The 18348-nt window shown below is 39.7% G+C and overlaps 2 protein-coding genes across 4 annotated transcripts in view; both read left to right on the top strand.

Annotated features, from left to right (window-relative positions):
* MAP3K5 (mitogen-activated protein kinase kinase kinase 5) overlaps nucleotides 1-15089 on the top strand; it is a 99401-nt gene extending 84312 nt beyond the window's left edge. For 2 of the 3 annotated variants that reach the window (XM_071549143.1, XM_071549146.1), the window contains exons 24-30: nucleotides 2279-2464; nucleotides 6124-6229; nucleotides 8598-8841; nucleotides 11510-11622; nucleotides 12488-12600; nucleotides 13492-13568; nucleotides 14362-15089. In XM_071549143.1, the coding sequence (XP_071405244.1) occupies nucleotides 2279-2464; nucleotides 6124-6229; nucleotides 8598-8841; nucleotides 11510-11622; nucleotides 12488-12600; nucleotides 13492-13568; nucleotides 14362-14422 (900 nt within the window). In that variant the 3' untranslated portion in view covers nucleotides 14423-15089. The remainder of the gene's footprint in view (nucleotides 1-2278; nucleotides 2465-6123; nucleotides 6230-8597; nucleotides 8842-11509; nucleotides 11623-12487; nucleotides 12601-13491; nucleotides 13569-14361) is intronic. The other variant, XM_071549144.1, reaches the window with a different exon arrangement.
* Nucleotides 15090-17792: 2703 nt separating this feature from the next.
* MAP7 (microtubule associated protein 7) overlaps nucleotides 17793-18348 on the top strand; it is a 116862-nt gene continuing 116306 nt past the window's right edge. Inside the window, exon 1 of the mRNA XM_071549150.1 lies at nucleotides 17793-17994. Coding sequence (XP_071405251.1) covers nucleotides 17949-17994 — 46 coding nt within the window. The 5' untranslated portion in view covers nucleotides 17793-17948. The remainder of the gene's footprint in view (nucleotides 17995-18348) is intronic.

The following is an 18348-nucleotide window of genomic DNA, read 5'->3' as shown; positions in this document are numbered from 1 at the left end:
ACAAAATAATTGCAGAATGACCTTTTAGCACTTCTTTGTGGAGATGATTCAATATGATGATATATCAGTTCAGGATAACACTGAATAAATAACATGTCATGACCATACTGCTCAATGTTGCAACACTGTAATGAGATGATGAGATTTTTGTTCTTGTTTGTGTGTATATTAGTAGTTGACTCACCTTGTCCTCAAGGCAAAGTATTGCTGGTCTAAAACATATTTGTATAAAACATGACAATTCATGTTCTAAAGATATTACTGTTTAGAAACTGATGCAAACCAGTATGATTCTTATGCATGTGCTACAGTTAATGTAATTAGAAATTGCTGCATGCCAATAAAAATTGCTTCTAACTGTTTTGGGAGGGTTTAAACCCCACAGTTGTCCTAGTGCCCTTAAAAAGTGTTAAAATAGGAAGCAATGAGAGAGATGCCCTGTGATCTGTGCTTTGCTAGAGTGTTGTTAGTACGGACACAGTTGTTAGTATGTGTATGAAAGTAATGAGCAGTGATTGTGAGAGGCTGAAACTAAATCATAAACCCAGAAAGAGTGCTCAGTACTTCCTGCCTTTCTCAGCTGGGGCTGGAAGAGCCAAGAGAGAAGCAGAAAGACGAACTGTAGAGCCAGTGAGTTCAAAGTGCATGTTCATGGCACTGGCTGCCCTTCAAGAGGATGGAGAACTCTGACTACCAAACACTTTTTCTCCCTGTTCACAGAGCAGGAAACTTACTGAAACCACCAGAAAGGCATAGTAACTGCAGTTAAGGGGAAGTTGAGTTGGTATCTTGACATGTCCTGCTTAGATGCAAGAAGTTACTTGCTTGTTAGGCCTCATTTAGGATTTGATAGAGGTTTTCTCCTCAAAAATACTTTTCACAAGAAAGGTTGCATTGGGTATGGGGGCTAGGGAAGAGAATGGCCCTCAAAAAATCAGTCACTGTTTCTAATCAGGGAGTCATACTTATTGTCCTGTTCCCATAGTGCCTTGATGGACTTCGATCTTCTAGTCCAGGGCTGCAGTGTGCATTTACCTATCTGTCCTAATGGCTTTTTAATTATTTACACCAAAAAAAGAGATTAGCTACTGCAGGACTGTGAGGGATCCACTTCAGTACAGCAGTTCATCAAGTGAATTCTCCAGTGTGGATCAAGATCAGAGGCTGGGATCTTTTATCTCAGATGGATGCTTTAGTCCGTGGTATCTTTGACTGCTCTATGACTTCTGCACTTTTTAATTTTTTTAAAAAATTTTTGTTTCTCTCAAGTAATCAAATTGTCTTTGTTTCATCCTGATCAGAATTGATTTGCTATAGTTAAAAGCTCAGTGTTTTTGGCAAATGAGTTTTTGGTATCTGGCCAGCTGTAACATTCATAGCCTAAAACTGGCAAATGCAACAGAGCCAAACAACGTATGGCCTTCTGTTATGGAAATCAGTGTTAGATATATTTAGTCTATATGAATATGTACTTAACTTCCTTCAGAATACACATCTAGTACTTCATGTTGAACAACAACTCTGGCTTAATTTTAAGATTTGGAATTGAAATTTGCATTCAGTTGGCATAACTTTATTTATGAGAGCAAATACAGTCCTCTGCTTCCTAGTTACTTATGCTGGTTATCCTGATTAATGCTTTTGTGCTTTTTGCCACTTTGGTAACTCATGCAAAAACACAAAAGCTTTTAAAAATAGGCATATGAATATTTATACTAGAAAGGTGAGACCTTTGTAGATCTGCTCTAAGAGAAGTTCCATATTAAGGACAATTAGACTATGTAAGAAAGAACTAGTCCCTTCCTGAGCCTCCTGCATTCCTTTGACTAATGTCTTCTTTTAAAAGCTACTGTAGGACTTTGCATGTTGTCTTTGAGGGGAACACAGAAATTAAAAGCACTACAAAGTACTTGTTCATTTGCAATTAAGAGTAATTTGTAGTATTCAGTGCACAGTATATGTATTCATATCTTTTCACTGCTATGCAAAGAGACTTACAGACTACAGTGTGCACACAGTCTTCAGCAACTGATTTAAACCAGAGTCAGCTACTTTTTCATCAAATTACCTGCATTACCAGGGAGCTCAGCGATAGAGCTCTGTGCTGCTGCATTATGCTGGTTCCATTACTTGACCTGCAGCTACACCTTTCCCTTAACCATAGCAGTAGTCTCTGAAAATCCATATCGCCAACTGATGTTACAGGATAAAGTCACTCTAGATGTGTGTTTCAAAAGATGGCTATCAAAACTATTTCTTTTCCTCTCTCTTCTACCAGGGAGCTGAAGAACCCAAGCTAAAATGGGAACATATCACAACACTCGTTTCCAGCCTCAGAGAGTTTGTACGGTCTACTGATCGCAAAATCATTGCAACCACACTTTCAAAACTGAAACTGGAGTTAGACTTTGACAGCCATGGTATCAGTCAAGTGCAGCTCGTGCTATTTGGTTTTCAAGATGCTGTAAGTTGTCATTTTTATTAAGAAATTTGTGCATCAAAACTGCCTCCCACCCAAAAGAAAATAAGCCAGAAGCAAACAGAACTTGATTAACTTCTACCCAGAGTTACTGAAACAATAATATTTGAGGGATTTGAACCTCTAATAACAAAAACCCAGCCCACAGCCATGACTTGGTTTGGTTGCCGTGTGATCTTTTGGTAGGACACAGCCTGAACACAAGTGAGATTCTTCAGATCTTCTGATTAAACCTCTAGAAGGCTCAGCGTAGTTATGTGAATATTCTGTATAATACTAAAGCAGAAAAACCTTTTTAATAAAATCTCCTTTTTGAGGGTTTTCTGGTAAATGCCAACACTGAACGTCAGGCATATCCTTCATAAATACAGATTTCTTGAACTTGGCTTCTCTTATAAACTAATGCATTAAACCACTCTATACCTCCAATAGGAGTCTATCTATTCTGTAATATTGTGTTGAGTTCTTATTTTAGAATTTTTGGTTAGCAGCTGATTTCTACCAAACTAGATATTTTCATTTCAATTTATAATAAGCAGGATAAGCAGGAATTAAAAAAGCTTATTTTCTATCAATAATTAATGCAAAGTCTATTGTTTCCTACATTGAGCAACTGAACATGCATGGAGAGCCTTTAAATAGGTAGTTTACAAAAAGCAAATTTTTTTTCTTAAGCTGTGTATTTAATCACAAGCAGTTAGGCTTATTGGTTAAGATGAATAATGAACATGGGAGGGTGCAGCTGTGCTGAGTATCACTTGTCCAGACTGCAGCATAGAGTTCAAATGAAATGACAATCCAAGTAGGCATTTGAGGTGGATGATTTTGATAGCATTTAAACCTGGGGCACTATGACGTGTAAAAGAGCTGTCAGGAAGGATGGCATATGATGTCAACTGTTGCTTAGACTACACTAACAAGAATGAGATGTTTTTTACAAAAAAAAGTGTCCAATGAATCGTAAAAGAGATAGTTCTACAAATCAAAGTTTTCACTTTGATTCTTGTGACTGCACTTTCAGCTCTCAGTTCTACTTAGCCTCATATTAATACTCTTCAACACTTTCAATAAAAAAACCAAGCATACAAGATCAAGAAAAAATGAAGGAGGGAATAGTATAAATACTTGTGTTGGTGTTCTGATAGAGATGTTACTGCGCATCAGTTTTTTGGTGGCAATTGCCTGAGTTCTATTCTTCTGTTAACTTCATCATTACAAATTTTTGGTTTTTAACTGATAAACCTCTTCCATTTCTATCTCTTTGTTACTTAACTAAATCCACAGGAAGTGAAAGAAACACTTTGCTTTTTATGTGCCCAATCTTAATTCTTTTAGAGATACAGTAGATTTCCAAAGTAAATCCAAAGCAGTATCAAGGCCTCATATACTACAGAGACTAAAATACTGCTAGAAGTGATGGAAAGTAGTTCCCTCATTTTTGGGACGTAAGAAAGTAATCTTAAGTAACAAGGTTTAATAATCACAATATTCTCACCGGACCAACCAAGAAAAAGTAGTTTTGTGATGCAATGTAAATAGCTAAATAACATTACTGTAGATTGTTGTGTTCTTGACAAAGTTACATTTTGCTTCTTTGGTTCCCAAGTAAGCTGCACTTGGCTAAGCATGTCAGTGTCTTGGGAGCAGTCAGTGTGGGAAGGTGCAAAGTGCTTGCACAGGGGAGTCATGTTGCCTCGGAGGGCAGTGGGTAAACCTTTGGGACCCTTGGGCAGCTGCTGTCCAGGTGTTGGCACATGGCAGGGTCCCTTGGCACTGCTGACAGCTCTCCAACTCCAAATACAGTGTCCAAGTGCCCTCTCGTGGCCATTGGCAATAGAACTGAGGAGTCATAGGCACTGCTGTGGTGGGTTGACCCTGGCTGGTAGGTAAATGAAAGCCCCTACCCAGTCAGTCAGTCAGTCAGTCAGTCAGTCAGTCAGTCAGTCAGTCAGTCAGTCAGTCAGTCACTCACTCACTCACTCACTCACTCACTCACTCACTCACTCACTCACTCACTCACTCACTCACTCACTCACTCACTCACTCACTCCCTCCCTCCCAGCAGGATGAGGGACAGAATTGGAAGGACCAAAAGTGAGATAACTTGTGGGTCAAAATAAAGAGTGAAGGAGAAAAAAAGCCTCATAAGTGATGCAAAAGCAGTCATTCACTATTAGCAGAATAAAGCCCAGCCAATCACTGAGCAATGTCTCCTCTGGAAAAAAACAGCCTCTAGTTTCATTGCTGAGCATGATACGATATGGAAGGGAGTATTTCTTAGGTTGATTGGAATCAGCTGTTCCAGCCATGTCTCCTTCCAGCTTTTAGTCTACCCTCAGCCGACTCGCTGGTGGGGCAGCATAAGAAACAGAGAAGGCCTTGACACTGTGTAAGCTTTGCTCAGCAATAACTAAAACATGGGTGTGTTATCAAGGCTGTTTTGGTCACACCAGTATGAAAGACACAACCATGTGGACTGCTGTGAAAAAAATGTTACCTCCATCCCAGCCAAACCCAGTGCAGGTACCTACATAAATTACTGCATTACTAAATATTACTGCTTTGGGGCAGTGAAAATACTATGATTAATCACTTTTACGTATCTTCTGAAGGCATAATTTGTTTACCTTGAGTCAGTTATTACAAAAAGGTTATCACAATGTGAGGGAATTGAACTATTCCCCTTTTTAAGAAGTGGGAAGTATCTTTTTGCCACATTTTTAGTAATCAGTAGTTGCTTCTTTTTTGATAAGGTTATGAATAACTTCATAATTTTTTAAATACAGCTGTATGTGTTTCTTTCTGCAAAGGCTCAAGTTCTGCTCCTGCAGAGTCTGCGGTTTTGGACTGCTTCGGTGCCTGGAAAACAGGACAGAGTCTGTTTTGTGTGATTGCCACTTAGTGTTGGCTGGGCATTTCAGTGTTGCACTATCACCTCACCTGCTTCTTCCCTGTGATTTGGGAGGTGAAAAACTATTCCCCTGAAGTAGAGACATTCTTGCGAGTGGCATGAACATCCATAAGAGGCACCTGGGAATATAGCTAAAAGCAGTTTGAAATCAGGCCTGTAGGCAATTAGGAGGAACCCAGAGTATGAAACTATATGATTATACAAAGTAAAAAGTAGAAGAAAGGATAAAATGATGCAGCACACAAGAGAAGTCCCCTGATTGCTTAAATGAACATTAATTAACTCTTTTTTTAATTAAGTAGGAGTAGGCATTACATTAGTTCTTTGGTATTTCCTACTTTCAAATGGACAAGTATTGCTCAGAGCAAGCAGTAAAAAGGATGACAGTAAAGGTAACATGATTAATTAGCTACAGTTAGAAGCCTTTCGTAACATGGTCCTTCTTGTTTATCTTGCTTTCATTCTCTTTAGGTTTCTCTCCACAGCCATGAAGGTTAAGTACCATAGTCATCAAAAATCACCTAACACAGGAACTAATACTTGATAAAAAAATACAAAATATTGTGTGACATAAAGAAATTAAGGAAGTTGTCAGTATTGCTATCAAGAAATAGTTTGAATCACCTGCTTGGATACAGCATCTATTAAGTTTAAACATTTTTTATGGTGGTGACATATATTACAATTTTAATTTGTGGTGTATGTAATTCTGAACTGAATTTTCTGTTACTAGGTCAATAAAGTTCTCAGAAATCATAACATCAAGCCACATTGGATGTTTGCACTGGACAGCATAATCAGAAAAGCTGTGCAGACTGCTATTACAATTCTGGTCCCAGGTGAGTAATTTCTTAATACTCAGCAAATATGTATCAGCTGATCTCTTCAAACGTGCTTTAGAGATGTGATTATGATGCTTCACTTAAGATTTTGAAACCAGCAGTGGCCTTTTTCCCGTTCAATGTGTGGTTTGCACTTCGAAAATTAATCAGTGCATTGTCCAAGGTATTTTGGAAATCACCTTTCCATGATGTGTAATCTAAATGATTCTGTAACGTGGGGAGTAGGAGGAGGTTAATGTGCTCTGGGACTATGAGATGCACAGTGTTTTGCCCCTGGAAATCCAAAGGACAGATCTCGTACCACCACATGCCAGTTTTGGAAGGTATTTTACAAAGTATAACTTGATGATATGCTTTTTGGAGCTCATGGAAGTTTCTCTTGCTTATGGCCAGAAACTGTCTGAAAAAAACAAACAAAAACCCCAAACACAACAAAAACAACAAACAATCGTAAACCTCTAAAACCCAAACAAGTCTGCAGTGCCTGCAGTTTGAATATTGTATTTTGAATGTAGTGGAAGTAGAATGCATGGCTTCACTGAGGGAAGGAGTCTGTTTAGAAGAAACTGTAGCCCATTCTGTTACATCTCTAACTATTTCCAGAGTTAGTTTCTCTGCTGCTTCTTAACTTTTAATGCGGGAATTAATGGTTATATTTCCAAATATATAATTTAATGCTTAAAGTTTAATTCTGAATACTTAGGTTCCTGCTTTCTGCAGTGGGTTAAGCCTTAAATTATCAGTAAGAGGGTCTGAAAATTCCAGCAGAAGTTAAGCTGTTCCTGTTCTCCTTGGTATTTCCAATATCTCAGATGCAACAAGCATAAACCAATAAATAGAGTTTGTGTGTTACTTTCAAGTCATAAAGAAAATCTATCTTCTGATGAGAATGCTGAACACCTTTAAGAGGCATGTACTTTATTTCTGTATAATAACAGTTCTGTAGAATCCTCCTTAATAGACTGTTCTTCCCCATACAGCTCAGTATCATCATTAATTATATGTGTTCAAGTTTAAACAAAAGCCTCTCTGTCTTAGTAGCATTTTTGGGCCCTGATCATCTGCCTCTTCTCTAATTGCTTTACCCTACTTCTGATTGCTTCCCCTTGCCTTTCTCTCACTTTTTTTTTAAGTCTTTTTTTTATCCCCTCCTATGAATGATGTGAAGATTTATCTCTGGCCCTAACACTTTTAAAAGTTATGGGATGTTTAAGGAGTCATACAAAGCAGATTTTATTCAGTGATAGTGCCTGGTGGTAAACAATGGCAAAGAACTTCCCCATCACACTAATGAGAACAAAAGTTTAAAGCAAATTAAGACATTTGGGTAACTGCTTTATAATAAATCTGCTTTCTTTAATTTAGAGGAAACACAGCTCTGTTGATCTTAGTATGTTCAGCCTTGAAAAAGGTATGTAGCATTGAAATGAAGAGATGAAGTAGATCAGGGAACAAATGCTTCTTTTGTAAATAAGAAAAGTGTACTTATTCAGCAGAAAGGGCAAAAACCAAGTGTGATTCGGGGGAAAAAATATTTTGGAAAGGAGACTAGAGGGAGTTTTCAGCAGTAAGAAGCCACAATTGAAGGAAGGAAGGAAGAAAGATGTATATTAAATGGTTAGAATTAACAAACAGATGTTGTTGCAATTATAAGTTGTGTAGGAGTATCAGATGTTGTGTACATGTCTTGCATACCAGGTAAGCTTTGGTCGGTAGCTTAAACAGGGAATAACAAACCAGAAGACACGTATAACTTCATGTTCACAGTTTTGTGGATGTGCATCATTACAAAATAGGCAGTGTTCTCTCTGATAAGTAGAAGGGAAATGTGCTGCCTGTAATTGTTGGGAGAGGGGTCTTTTTGTCATTTCCTCCTATATGGTTGGATGCAACTTTTTTGTAAACTTAGTATTCTTATAATGAGAGAATGCTAAATATGTCAGAATAGCTGAATTTAAAAGAAATCATGGTTATTTGTTTGATAAAACATTTCAGGTCAAATACATAAGAAAATACAAATTACTGAAAAGTGAATTAAGCAAAAAACCACTTCTGCTGGACATAATACTTCAGCACAATTTGACATGAAATGCTAGCCAAATTTGGAATCATATTCATCCAGATGTTTGTTTTTTAGAGCTTTTGAACATTCAGTAGGCTGAATACTAATCTGTGAAAATTAGATGCTGTTATAAGTGGTCTTAAACACCTGAAAAACATAATCTGTTCTTTTGTTACAGGAATTTCAGGTCTGGTTTAACCAAAGCTATAGGATGATCTGTAAATAGTCAATTAGGTCTGCTTTTGTTTTAATGGTTCATGTTTAACATCTTTACTGTTTTGTCTTTTGCTTATATTTTAATAGAATTGAGGCCACATTTTAGTCTTGCATCTGAAAGTGATACAGCAGATCAAGATGATATAGAAGTTGAAGAAGATCAAGATGAACAGCCTCAGAATCAAGCCATCCAGCAGCCTTGCATTGTCATGGAAGATGCAGTAGCTACCTCAGGTGTGAGCACACTCAGCTCTACAGTGTCCCATGACTCCCAGGCTGCTCACAGATCACTGAGTGTGCAGCTGGGAAGGCTAAAATTAGAGACAAACAGGTATGTCTGGACATGGGGAGACAGAGACACTGGCCTCCTTGCAACAGCATGCATTGTCTAGCTTTTAAAATATATGTGCTAGAATACTAGCGACTGTCAAAATTCGACAGCACAACAACGTGTTCCTTTAAATGACACCTATTGTTTAGCTGTGACTGATCACTTATATTAGTTTCATTAATTTCAAAACGATAGTGTTGCAAGTTAAGGTCAGTCATGATTTCAGGTTCCCTTTCAAGGAAGGTCTGAAAAAAACTGACTTGCTGCCAAGCTTCTGCTTTTTATCTTCTTCGTATGCTCTGTGTGGCTGATGAATGGTGTTATGCTTTGTTGCCACTAAGGCAGAACTTGCTATTCTTTTCTATAGTTATTCCTAGGGAGTGAACTCAAGCTAATTGACAGCCACATATGAACTCCACAAAGAACCTGCTTCGAACTTGTTTTGTGTACAGAATTTATTGCAGGCAGAATCTATGCTTACCAGCAGCCATTACCTTTTTATTAAAGAAGTTTTGTTCATTAGATAAAGATGGGGGAAATAGGTGTTTTGTTTAAAAGAAGAAATGAGTCAGAAATTTGGATACTGGATTTTTATTTTTTTTCAGAAATATTGCACTTTAAACCTGAAAGTGGTTCTTTGGGGGTTTTTTTGGTTTTTTTAAGAAATACCAGAGAAAAAACTGTCTCCATTATTTTTTTCATATGCTGTTCTAGATATATTTTCTTTTCATTAAAGTATACCAGACAGTCTGTTTGAAGAAGGTACTTAGCTTTTGCAGCATCTGATTTATGACATTGGTTTCCTGCTGACCTCAGTAAATTTTGAATGCGACCTTGATAGAAAGAGAACGTCTTCAATAAGACAGTTGTTATGCTGCTAGAACATTCTTTGGAGTTACAGTTCCAACTGAAGTTAATATGTTAAACTGCATTTTTAAATGTGTCCAAGAGGGTTGCCACAATTAGAGTAACTCATTAGACTGTACAGTTTTTAGTAAATTATCAGTATTTTGGGGTTCTTAGGTTACAATTTATTTTCTTGCTTGTGACCACTGAGAAATATTTTGATTGCCTTATCAATAAATAAATACATAAGTATTTCAGATTGACTCACTTTGCTTCACTATGGTGGGGAATAGCCTCAGAAGTAATCAATTTGTAGAGATGCTTTTTTGCTATCACTTTGCTTCTGTAAATTTCTCAGATGCAAAGCCTTTGGCCAAATAATCACATCCAGTCATTCACCTAGAAATTTTGAGGTAAATACTATGGACAGTTGTTTAAATATTAATGAAAGCTTCATTAGCATAAGCAGCAAGCAGTCATCAGGAGAAAAGAAATGATTATTTTATTGGCCCTGATGGCCTTTTTCAACTAGAATAGATAGAGTACATGTAAATTAACTGAAAGGTAACCTGTCTGGAAAGAATATCAGACTAGACAGAGGATGACCAAGCTGTAGGGGTGCATAGATGCACAAAGCAGCTGTTCCCAAGCAGGGTAGACTTGTTACTAATTGTTAGCTTGCGTGTGGAAGCACTCAAATGCAGCTATGCTGCTGGTAGGCCTTACATGCACGCCGAAAGTAGGGATAGATGTTTTTGCAAAGCAATCGTATGGGATGCAGTTTACTTCCACGCAAAGACAGGTAAGGTGCTTTTGTGGCACATTTTCTAACTGAATTGCTATCTTTCTGTGTCCAGAAAAACAGTTGCAGTGCTCAACTGGTATTTAAAAAAAGAAAGGAAAAAACCCCCAACGGTTCAGGAAAGAGATGAAGGTGCTGCAATTCTTTCAAGGCAGAACTTCCTAAGACTCAGAAGTCAGATAGGTTTATGAATGGGTTCTCCATGTCCAGTTTCTCTGACCAAGTTCCTGAAAGGATATTGTTCACAAATCCCCTCTTCTACTAAACCACTTTTCTAAAATAACAGATTACAGCAGTTTCACATAATAATTTTCCGTTATATTCTATTTTCTTTTGATCAGTTTGAAAGGTGCAGGCTACTGAATCTCCCTGGGTTTGTCTCTGGGTTTCTGTTATGAAGGAGGTCAAATATAGGTTCCAATTTACTTCTGCTTGACATTCTTAAAAGTAATTGCTTAGGGGAGGATGCAGGTATTTTGCCTCTTCTTTTCTCACTCTTAATACAGTCTAGGAGGGTAGGCACAAAATGCCTTATATGTGAGGAAGGGACAGCCCTTGAGAACATATTTTCCACATAATAGAAAGGCAACCACATTATCATCACGGCTCCAGCCTTGCCATACCTTTGAAAACGTCTACTGGAGAGATGTGAACTGACATTTTTACTTACAAAGGATTACATTGCAAAGTTTAGCCCTTGGTGGTATTGTTCTCAGTGACACAGTTTTGTTTAAAACAGAATGCTGGCTGTAGGAATTTCACTGAAATTTTATACCATCCCACTTTTTTAGTGAAGCGAATGTGTATGTGTTTGAGGCTTTTTTTTAAGGGCTATAGCTTTAGGAATCAATGAATGTTTATATCTTGGTATAGGTCATAATAAATCTGTAGTGAAAGCTGAAAAAGTCTCTCCTTGTCTTTGTCAGGAAGGTTTCCAGTTTAAGTATAGTAAGATCTTTGCTTTCCTGAAAATTTGCAGCTAATTAAGGAAATGTGTGCTTTCTTCTGGTTACTTCACAGGTTATTGGAGGAGTTGGTACAAAAGGAGAGAGAATTTCAAGTCCTCTTACATCAAGCTATAGAAGAAAAAGATCAAGAGATCAGAAACCTGCGGCTCAGGTCACAGCCAATAGGTAAATGAGAAGAATTTTCAAGAAAAATTTCCATATTGATTGCAGATGAAATGGTGCCAGCTAAACATGTGTTCATTTTCTTGGGCCAGTTTCAGCAAAGATTCTGTATGATGCTGCTTCTGGTAGGGTTTGCTCTGAAGTAAGATTGTACATTGTGGAAACAAATTACTGAATTTGTTAATCACAGTACAAGGAAAGGTACAATTTAAATATTTTTTTTTGTGATTATATGGAAGAGTACAAGCTTCATATCCTACAGAATAAATATTATTTCTAAAGAGGATAATCCAGTATGTTTAGGTATGTGTTCCTTGAATTACAGACTGTTCCAGTTGTTACACTGAAAGTTCAAGAGGATCTAATTGGTGAGATGTAAACACAACTTAAAGGTTACCAAGGGAAGCCGAGTTTGCTGTGTATCTGTCCTGAGGAAGGTGGAAGTGCTAATGCAGTTTGATGTTTCTGTGTAATATGCTTCCCAAAAGCAGCTGATCCTCAGTCTAAGGCATTGCTTATGCACCAGTTCTATAAGCTGCACTGAACAGTTCAGTTATTGATGCAACAACCTTAGTGTAGAAACAGCAACAGTGAAATTGATGTGCCTTGTACTAGAAAAGTCATGAAGAGAGCAGAAAATCTGTATTAATGTTCATGCTACTTTAACTACCCATAACCAAGTATGTATAACTGTCTATAAATTGTATTTAATTGTGGTCTTCAGGAATTGACATTTATCTTTATTTATGGGAATACTGGTACTCTAAGCTTGAAGCGAAAGCTCAGTGAAGAAAGTGCTTCATGACTCAAAAATGACAAGAGGTTGCTTTGGCAACATAAAACCTTGTTTCAAAATTGCTCATTCCAGATATTCCTGGATTGTCTGTCTGTCATCGTCATTCCACTGGCACAGGGACCGAAGATCCTGATCTCATAAACTGGCTGAGAGTTCATGGAGCTGACGAGGCCACTATAAACAAGGTAGCAATGATTCTGTTCACTCTCCAGTTGCAGTGTTGTTTTGTGACTCAATACAAGAAGATACCAAATCTTTTTAATTACTGCAGCACATTTTGAGAGAATAATTTGTTTGCAGATGATAGGAAAAGAGCAATTGATATAAAGGCCTTCATAAAAATACAGTACTATTATTAATTCCGAAATCCAATTAGGAATAAGGGAATAAAATGTCCTGGTAAATAGACACTGGTATTTTTTCAGTGTCTTTACACATTGCAGCACTTCCTGCTGATGAAACCCTGGATACAGGGTACATGTTCAGCCTTAGCTAACTGCTGAAGCGAAATATGCTGAAGTAGATCACTCTGCTCTGCAGCAAATTATATAATTTTAGAGGTGTTGAGCATCTCAGAATTTCAGCTACCTTATGAACACCTGCATGTAGTTATCACTCCTACGTACCAAATCAAAGGTTCCTCCAAATCAAATTACATCAAATTTAGATGCCATTCTTGAAAAGGTAGATCTTAACTGTTGTTCTTAATTTCCTGGTGGGTTAAATGTGGTATTAATTATGTTCTAATCTGTGTAAATTGGAGTCTGTGATTCTGAGATATCAGTGGTAACAATAGAAATGTCAGTTGACAAAGGTTTTGAGTAGCTGTAAAAGCATTACACCTTTCAAGTTGTGCTTGGTATGCCAATGCAGAGTATACAGTGTAAAATCTAAGTAGTTTCACTGTATTTCTAGCAACTGTGGATTAATCTGTTACATGTACCACATTTTAGCCCAGTTTTAGGTTTCTTCCAAACTTAACCTTCTATTTTTAAGGGCAGGTAATCCTAGGAAGAAGAGCTTAGGAAGCTAAATGATATTTCTAACAAAATGTTAATTTAAACTTCTTTTTGCAGTTTTTGGCTGAAGACTATACCTTAACAGATGTTCTCTGCTATGTTACACGAGATGATCTGAAATGTTTGAGACTGAGGTAATGCTTCACAGTTAAATGAACCATGCTGAGCAGGAGCTGTGCTTTGTTTCAAGAGAAAATAACTGATACTAAGTCTCTATTGGATTGTCCACTGTTAATTTATACTAAGTAACACTTTCCAGTATGTCTTCGTATACTGATGAAGTCCTGTTAAACAGCTGGATACTGTTTAAATTTTAAAATTAGCTATTTCTATTAAAGGCAAAATATTAAGGTAAAGTGTTTGCTCTACACCAGGAGTCGCTGAATGTCCCATTAGAGCCTTGCTTTTATTTAGAAAGGTACAGATAGCAAAACTTTCAGTAGTTCATCATCTAACTTCAGAAATCTTACTCATGTACTGCAATTCATGCCAGGTGTGTGGGTCACTGCAGTACCAAGTTAAAGTAGAAACAACAGAAATTATCAAACACTGTGTATGTGCCCAGTCACTTTAAAAATAAGTAACTAAAAAATTAGATTAAGAAAAGCAGGTGTTAAGAATTTTTACATAATTGGCACTTTCCTCATGTTGGAAGTCAGATGTGGGTTATGCAAGTCCTTTGGACCAGAAGTCTGAATTCCAGACAGCAGGCATCTGCCAAGCGGAAAGATTGCCCTGTACTGTAATCAGGAAAGGACTCTGTTCTCTATTTGATTATTGCATGTTGAATTTCACCTTTGATCAGCCTTCCCACTGAATTTCATTGATCAAAACCGGAGCAAGAAAATCAGAAAGCACCTAAATTGGAAAGCTTTCAGGCTAGAGAGTATCTTTGTACCTGAATTTCTTTATGATTCTTCTTTACAGAGGAGGAATGCTATGCACGCTCTGGAAAGCTGTCACCGACTTTCGAGAGAAGCACGCCTGACACTGAAATTTTTCTGTGCTTCTCTACAGAGATGAAAAGATTTCATCTGAGCACAGAGCAGGTGTGCTGTCAGAGGGACTGTTGCACTTTAATCCAGTATTTGTTTACCAATGTTAAAAACATTGCAGCTTCCTGACTGCTCTTACTTCTATAATCCATGAGAAATCTATAAACAAGCTGCAACATTATTTTACTTCAAATGTTTTTACATACAAGTTTTTCAAAAATTTAAACACACACACAGAGAAAGTCATAAACTCATGAAATATTGTAGTAAAGTAAGCAGATGTTAATGTCATGAAAAACTCGTGTAAGATTTCATGTGACTGTACATCACTGGAACAAAACCCAAATGTGACAACAACTTTTCAAGTTTCTTTCTAATATATCTCAATACTACTTGTAGTAGAGCTTCATAATTTCAATCATAATTAGATATTTTTCTTTTTGTGTGCAAGACCTAAAGGTAATTGTTTTTACCTACTGCCCTACATAGTTTATTATTGTTTATTTTTGGTAATTTAAGTTCCTATGGTGCATTTGTTTTAGAGTTGTTTATGTACTACTGAACTGTACCAGTTGTATACACCTGAACCACAGTAATGTTAGCTTGTTCTAAAGCTATCTCTGACATACACAGTTGAAAATAAAAATAACCTAAGACTTACTTTTCCCTATATTTTTTGACTTTTAAAATAACAAAGGTGTAGAGCTGGAAAATATTGGAATAAAAAAAGGAATAAAAATCAAACTGAGTATGAAGGGAACCTTTCTGACACATTAAACTTACTGTGATCTGAGTTTGATAATGACAGCATCGACTGTTTCCTGGGTTTTCCTATTCACGCTAATTCCTGTACTAACAAGCCAGGGCCAAACAAAATTCTTCTCCATGCTCTCTGCTTGACTTGCAAAATGAAAAGTCCTGCTTCCCTGCACTGAATAGTCATTGTGGCCTGTTGCTTCTTTTTCTGCTTTATTTTATGCAGTGGGTCTTTTCTCACATGTAATGAAAAAGGATTGCAGATGTTCCCTGTCCATCCACTGTCATTGTCACTCCACCATTGTAGCACTGGGTATCAACAGATTCTTCTGGGGCAGCTGCAAAAAATTCCAGTGTGAGTAAGACTTGCCTGGACAAGAAGCTACTTCTTTCTTCATAAACCTTGGTAATCAGTGAGTGGCTTATGCTCTCAATTTTTCAGGTCTAGCAAGTATTTTCAAAGAAAACTAACTATTTTATTTTAAACATAAACATGTTGTCCTAACTTGTATATAGTAATTTTTGCTGACTAAAATGCAACAATTATGTATTTAAAAAGATAGGCTAAACAAAGAACAGTAGATTAAATAATTTTAGTCAGGTATTTTTTACTCTGAAGATGGTTCCACTGATTTTTGACCACAGGCAGATTTAACTCATTCCCAAAACTTAACTATGTTTCCATGAGAAACACAGCTACTGTTTACCAATTTTCTACTACTATTACATCAGAAAACAGAATATTTTCAAGGTAGTTTTAAACACTTGAAAGACCAGTGGTGGAGGTTGATTTGTAAAACTCAAAACAACTTAAAAAACCACTACCCACTGAAAAGTGACCCTAGGGCAATGAACATCGCTAATTTGATTTTTCTGTGAAGCACTATCATGTATTAGTCCACGACTGTGGTTTGAAAACCTCTGATTTCATGCAGCATGAATAGACCAGAATATAATTGCATTGCTCTGTTTGCTTTGAAAGCATGCAGCCTATTCTCTATGACTCAGGGTGCTCAGAAATGCCAGCTACGTATAAGAGAAGGGAGCATGATCGAGGTTTCAGTTGAATGTCTCCATGAGACCTAGCCTGGCACCAGCTGGGAATGAACTCCTATAGTTCATTGCAGGCTTCACCAGAGCCAAGGTGGCTTCTGCAGGGTTGTTCAACAGTCAGTTCTGTATTCTCCACTGTAAGATCAATGTATAGGCTGGGCCACGTACACTTTGGCTACTTGAGTGATCATGATCTGGTACAAATGTCATTCCCTGAACAGCACAGCTTATCCATGTAAGTAGTAGATGTGTGCACAAAAGCTTAGGTAATATCCCTAACTTCAGGCTACTTCATATAGATGGTGCCAGTCACATTACTTCTTATATCCTTGAACAGAATGTGAGAAAACATTTTGGGACAGAGTGCAACAGACACGACAGCCTGTGACTCTTTAGCCTGGCTCCGTGAAAAGGCTGGTGGGTGCCTACATGGCCCACAAGTGAGGAGGGATTTGAGATTACGTTGTAAGGGCACATTATTAAGTGTAGGATTTTGCCAAGGGTAATATTTTGACTAGCACATACCACTGGGTTTGAGCTTGGATAACATCTCTTGGTCCTTGATCCGTGCTGTTGTAATCCAGGGGTCTGATGGACCAAGAGACACCTTTGCCCCTCCATTAAAAGAACACAGAAGTGAAAACTTGACCAAGGCAGTGCTGATCTTGCTGTCTTTTGCACTTTCCAGCATAAAGCTCAGCCTATTCTTGTATCACAAACACTTTGCTGCCCACAAACCACGGAGAACAATTTATCACTCAAGCCCCAAGCTGCTTCTGTGTTAGAGTACAAATGGCTCCTGGTACAACAAAATATTCGTCTTCCCGTCCCTTAGAAGACCTCATGCCCTGAAACTGACAGTCTGTGAAGGGAGGACGTTCTGCAGGCGGGCTGAAGTTGGCTATGTCCACGTGTGCCAGCCTAAGGGAGCTGCTGGTCTCCCCCTGCTTGCTTGTATGTGTGCTACAGCTGTATCCCATGAGCTCCCCACTTCATTCACTCTTCTTCAATTATAGTTCTGACGATTGGTCTACCTACAAGCACATGAAAAAAGAAATGATGTTTTAATGTACACTAGAACGCTTGGGAGAAACACTCTGATGACCCTGGAGAGCAGCATAAGGCAAGTTTTTTGCGAACTCATGGGAAGGGTAACAAGACCGTCCGTGACCTTTACAGAAGGCACTGACATGTCGACAACTCCACAGAGCCATGTTTTGGAAGCGAGGCACTGCAGGCCACTCCAAACGCGGCTGTTCAAGAGCACGTGCCGCAGTACGGAGTCTGCAGCAGTGCAGCTCTTTTCCCACACCATGCGGCGCATCGCCCGGCCTGGTGAGGCGGCCGCCACTCCTCCCACCTACCTTCGGGATGGCGAGCATCCCCAAACCTGTTGTTTCTCTCCGCGCCGGTAGCGAACGAGCTGTGCTAATGCGGCGGGAGCCGCTCTGAGGCGAAAACCCAACACACCTGGGCGAACACCGGCGCATCGGCTGCGCGGGGCGGCCACGGGAGCCGGGAGTGCGGGTAGGCGCCCCCGCACCGCCGCTCATAAGCGCCTCCTGCCCGTGCGGGGCGGCCGCTGCGGGGCCCGGGCCCGCCTTCACCTGCTTCGGGCAGAGCGGCCGCGGGGCGGGGGACGTGGCGCTCTCACCTGCGGGGCCGCGGAGCCGCGGGGCGGAGCAGCGCGCCGGGCGGGCAACCGGAGACATGGCGGAGGCCGCGGGCAGGAGCGGCGGGCGCCGGCGCCCCGCAGGTGAGGCGCTGCCGCGGGCCGGGTCGGGGCGGAAGGCGGGTGGGCAGGGCGCGGGTCGGAACGGCGGCTGCGGGGACCCTGCGCGCCCGGCCGGCTGCGGGGCCCTGCGGAGCGGCGCGGCCCGGCGGCGGCCTCTCCGCAACAGGTGCGGGGGCGCTCCGCGGGCGCTGCGGCGGCGGCTGCTGCTCTCTCTGCCGCTGGGGCACCCCCGCGGCCCGGCCCGGGGCAGCCGAAGGGGCGGCCCGGGCGGCAGGCACAGCCAATGCCGGGGGCGAGCGCGCCCGGAGTGTGCCCGCCGGAGCGGCAAAACCCCTCTCCTTCTCCCTTCCTGGCCCCGCAGAGGGCACCGGCGGG

This window comes from Pithys albifrons, chromosome 2, assembly GCF_047495875.1.
Source record: "Pithys albifrons albifrons isolate INPA30051 chromosome 2, PitAlb_v1, whole genome shotgun sequence".
Taxonomy (NCBI): Eukaryota; Metazoa; Chordata; class Aves; order Passeriformes; family Thamnophilidae; genus Pithys; species Pithys albifrons.
The sequence above is the reverse complement of the archived record's forward strand: the minus strand, read 5'-3'. Positions and strand labels throughout refer to the sequence as shown.